The sequence below is a fragment of the Pteropus alecto genome, unplaced genomic scaffold, assembly GCF_000325575.1.
Source record: "Pteropus alecto unplaced genomic scaffold, ASM32557v1 scaffold41, whole genome shotgun sequence".
NCBI classification, from domain to species: Eukaryota; Metazoa; Chordata; class Mammalia; order Chiroptera; family Pteropodidae; genus Pteropus; species Pteropus alecto.
This window is the reverse complement of record NW_006430464.1, coordinates 1,964,915-1,969,112: the sequence shown is the minus strand read 5'-3', so window position 1 is coordinate 1,969,112 and position 4,198 is coordinate 1,964,915. Positions and strand designations below refer to the sequence as shown.

The following is a 4,198-nucleotide window of genomic DNA, read 5'->3' as shown; positions in this document are numbered from 1 at the left end:
GGGGTCTTTGTACATGAACAGGAAGTGTTCGCCCAGCCCCAGCAGGTCTCCCGGGTGCAGCTCCGCCTCCCGCAGTAGGAGGCACCCGTTGTGCGTGACCGGGGCTCCCCGGGATGGGCGCACCATGGCCGGGGACTCGGGGCCCGCGCGCACTGTGCAGTGCCGTGGCAGGATGTCTGGAGAGTTGAGAAAGGTGTCCACGTACGGAGCCGGGGACCCACCGCGGGTAGAGGCGTTCCCGCCCCGGCCGAACACGTGCTGCTCCCGCGTCATCACATACACCACGAAGTCCTGGAGGGAAAGCGACGATGCGCCTAAGATGGCGCGCTCCGCCGTGAACGGACGCTTCCAGAGAGATCCCCTTCCCACAATCGACTCTCCCATCGACCACCTCCCTGGCATGAACATTTCCAAGGAGATCTCCTGGGATCCCACGGGACTCGCCAGTTACCCCCATCTCCCAGGAATGGACTCTTCCAAGGCACTTCCGGTGGTGGCCTGTCTCATGACACCCAGCCCGAAGACCAGATACTTCCAAGGAACCCATTCCCTGGGGTCTACTACTCCCCTCCCTCAGAGAATAGACGCTTCCCACATCTTTCTCTAACGGACTCTTTCGAGGCGATCCCTTCCAACAGTGGACTCTCCCATAACATCTAGTCCAGAGAATGGGCGCTTCCAAGGATGGAGCATCTCGTTCCTAAAATGGACAGCTCCGCGCCCCGCCCCAGGAATCCTTTCTCCAGGCAACACTGACATTTCTCTACCCCTGGCTTTGCGTGCCCGTTATCCCACCCCCAGGATGGAGGCTTCCAAAGACACTCGCTCTCCCTTCCATCAATAGTAGCATCCCAGAAAAGGACGTCTCCAAGGAGATCTATGTAGAGTGGCATTTCTGGTAATCCCACCTCATAAACAAACGCGTTCAAGAAGACCCTCCCCTTACAATGGAGTGTCCCATTTCACCCATCGAATGAAGAGGCACATTCCAGAAGACCCCTTCTTATAAATGACTCCCCCGTCTCCATCCTTTAAAAATGGAAGAGCTCAGCCTAACCCCCTTCTTGAACTGTTCTCCATTCATGCCGGAGAGAAGAGTCATCCTCATAGTCATACCTCCTCTTCCTACACTGAATTCTCTCGTCACCTTTATCTCACCGATAGGGATGTTTCCAAGGAAACCCCTTCTACGATGGCTTAGCTCATCTGCCTTCTAGAAAAATGGACCTTTCCAAGCCGACTACCTACTGAAGGTAGACCCTCCCGTTTCCCATCCCAGTCTGAAGAAATGGAATGATCCAAGATATATGGATCCTCTGTCTAAAACGGGCTCTCCTGTTCCATGACGTGAGAGGAGATACTTCCGTGGCACGTACAATGAACTCTCAGGCTACAGCCACCCATGAATAGAGAAGTGCAAATAAATTCCTTTCTATAAAGGAGTCACCTCTTACTCCTGTTCCCAAGGAATGAACACTTCCAAGAAAGCCTCTTTCTTACAAAGGAATTTCTCATGAACTTCACCCAAAAGAATGGATGTTTCCGGCGTTTCCCCCTCTTCCCCAAACAGACTGGGAAGCTGGGGCAGAGGGAAGGCCGAAGCGAGCAGTGGGGGTACCTCCCATAGGTCCTTCCAATTTGACCACCTTCCAGAATAGACCATCCTTTCTCCAACCTTGTCCGCAGGGCTGGGCTGTTATAGTATACGCGGACCCCTTCCCCCAATGAACTTGCCCCATCCTGTTGCCCCAGCGAAGGAGTGAATTCTTCCATGCGAGCTCTTCTCCAGATGGTCTTACCCTCTCACGCATACACACAGCTAAGCCGCCTAATCCAATTGGATCCCTCTGACACTAACAGCGGGAGTGTTCAGTGAGCCCCACCACCGTGTAGAGTGGGCTTTCCCATCGACTCCAACGGCATCTGTCGAGGCTGGCTGTACCACTGTTACTCAAAGGCGGACAACACCATAAAGAGAAGTCTTATAATCGCTGCACGAATGGAATGTATTTCCGAGAACACGTTACATTTCCGTGAATGAAATAAATCCCCAGTGGCCCCCAACTGCTAACTTTTTCTCCCTCTCTGCTCCCTAACACTCAAACAAGTTCAATCGCCACTCAAAGATGTCAGCTAGAAGTATCAGCATCACCTGCCCCCAACAGCAGTGATCAAATAGTTCCAGTGTCAACCATCGCCTTTACAAAATGGATTAGTTCACTCCTCCCCAGAAAATGTAGGCTTACCCAGACAATTCCAGGCATCAATCAAGTTATCAATCTCCAACCCGCAGAAGATGGACCCTTCCATTACTCCCCCTCAAGAAATAGACGCTTTTAAGGCCATCTCCTTTCTACAATAAGCTCTCTCACTCTCCCCTGAGGAAGTCAGCGCTGACCCCGACTTCGTCCCACCAGTGAAATCTTTCTCAGCTATCTATCCTCCATCACCCCTACCCTCCTCTTTGATAATGACAGCTCCTATCCGGCTGAGACCACGGCTTGCAGCATGCCTGAGACTACCACCGCCCGAAGAGTTCTGGGAGTTGTAGTTTTGTCGCCCTTTAACCGAAGGGTGGGGCATAGGACTCTCTTACCTGGGCATCCTGGTAGCCCTGAAGCAGCAGGAAGTAGGGGCGGTTGCTGGGGGCCTGAATGAGGCACTGGGTCAACTGATCGAAGTCGCCGGGGTCTGCAGGTCCGATTGGGGCGTCGGCTGCCCCTGGGGCCATGCTAAGCGCCTGCTGCCTGCGCTCCTGCTGCCGCCGCCGCCGCCCCTGCAGGCTGAGCTCCGACACACTGCGCCGCAGGGACAAGTTTTCCGAGCGCTCCTTGCCCCCCGACCCAGTCGAGGGCCCTGACCCCGACCCCGGGCCAGGGCTGGCCAGCGCCGCCCCACCGGACGCCGCTCGCGAGCGGTTCTTCTGTGGCCGCCACAAGGTGGGGCCCGAGCCTGCGGAGAGAGATGGAGAGCGATGAGGCCGAGACCGCAGAGAGACATGGGGAGGGACAGACTCAGAGAGTTGGGGGTTTTCAAGAGACAATGAATCGGCCACGGAGAGGCGAGGCTGCTTCTCACGCTTAGGTTTTTGCATATATTGTGCCCTGTGCCTGGAACACGCTTTCCGCCCCGACTCCTACCCGTCTTCCTCAGAAATTCATTCATTCTTTCAACTACTATTTTTTGAGCACCTACTATGTGCCAGGCACTGTTCAAGGCACTAGAGACTTCGCAGTGAACAGAGAAGACCCTGCCCCCAGGGAAGTTGAAACCACCCCCAGAGAATGGCACCACTGGGCGCTCTGGGCTTTGTCTGGCCCAGCACAGCCCTTGAACACAGTAGGTGCCTAGTGGAAATGAGCCCAAGGAGTGAACTGGTGTGTTTCTCACTAAGCTGTGAAACCTAGGAGGGAGGACCTTCACCTGTTAATGTCCCCACTGTATTCCCCCAGGGCCCTAAATAACGTGTGGCCCGAGTAGTCGCCATTGAATGCTTTTAGAAGGAGAGGAAGAAAAAAAAGATGATGATGGTTATTTTTGTCATTCTTTATTAAGCAACTACTACGTGGAATCCCAGCCCGAGTTCAAAGCCACACCACTCCGTCTCCCAAAGGGAAACTCGGAAACAGAAAGGCGGTTAAAGGGCTCCCGGAGCAGCCCCCGGTCCTGTGAGCCAGGCCCCACCCAGGCTTGCTATATCACCTCCTGTTGAAGGTGCGGTCTTCTCAAAGACCAGGCCAACAGGTAAGCGTTATCTTCTCTGGCCTCTACAAAGAGCCTCTTTATTTCCCAGACGCCACCCTCAAGCACCGTCCCTCACACTTCGCAGCCAGCTGGGCTTAAGGCCACCAGCCCCAAGACCCGCCCCTCTCGGGCTCCGCCCATTCTTCGGCTTTGACCTAGCGGCTTAATTCTCCGCTCTCCAGGCCCCTCCCCGTTCTTTTCTTCACCCGCAGAACTCCGCCCCTTACGGACAACTTTAACCTATTGCTCTGAGAGACCTTCTGCCACGGGGACTCCCGCCACCATTCGGCCGCCCGGCCCGACACCTCTCGCTCCAGGCTACTCTATTCTGCAGGCCCCGCCCCAGCTCATTAGGTCCCGCCCATCGGCTCTGCACGTACCCCAGGGGGCATCGTCCTCAGGCCCAGCCCATCGGATTGACCAAGGTCCGGCCCTAGCTCCGCCCCCCACTTGA

At 55.4% G+C, this 4,198-nt stretch overlaps 1 protein-coding gene across 1 annotated transcript in view; it reads right to left on the bottom strand.

Moving 5' to 3' along the window:
- The window catches only part of RASIP1 (Ras interacting protein 1), an 11,650-nt gene that overhangs the window by 5,596 nt on the left and 1,856 nt on the right, over positions 1–4,198 (bottom strand). Inside the window, 3 exon segments of the mRNA XM_025048832.1 lie at positions 1–3; positions 5–291; positions 2,597–2,952. The exon segment at positions 1–3 is cut by the window's left edge and continues 322 nt beyond it. Coding sequence (XP_024904600.1) covers positions 1–3; positions 5–291; positions 2,597–2,952 — 646 coding nt within the window.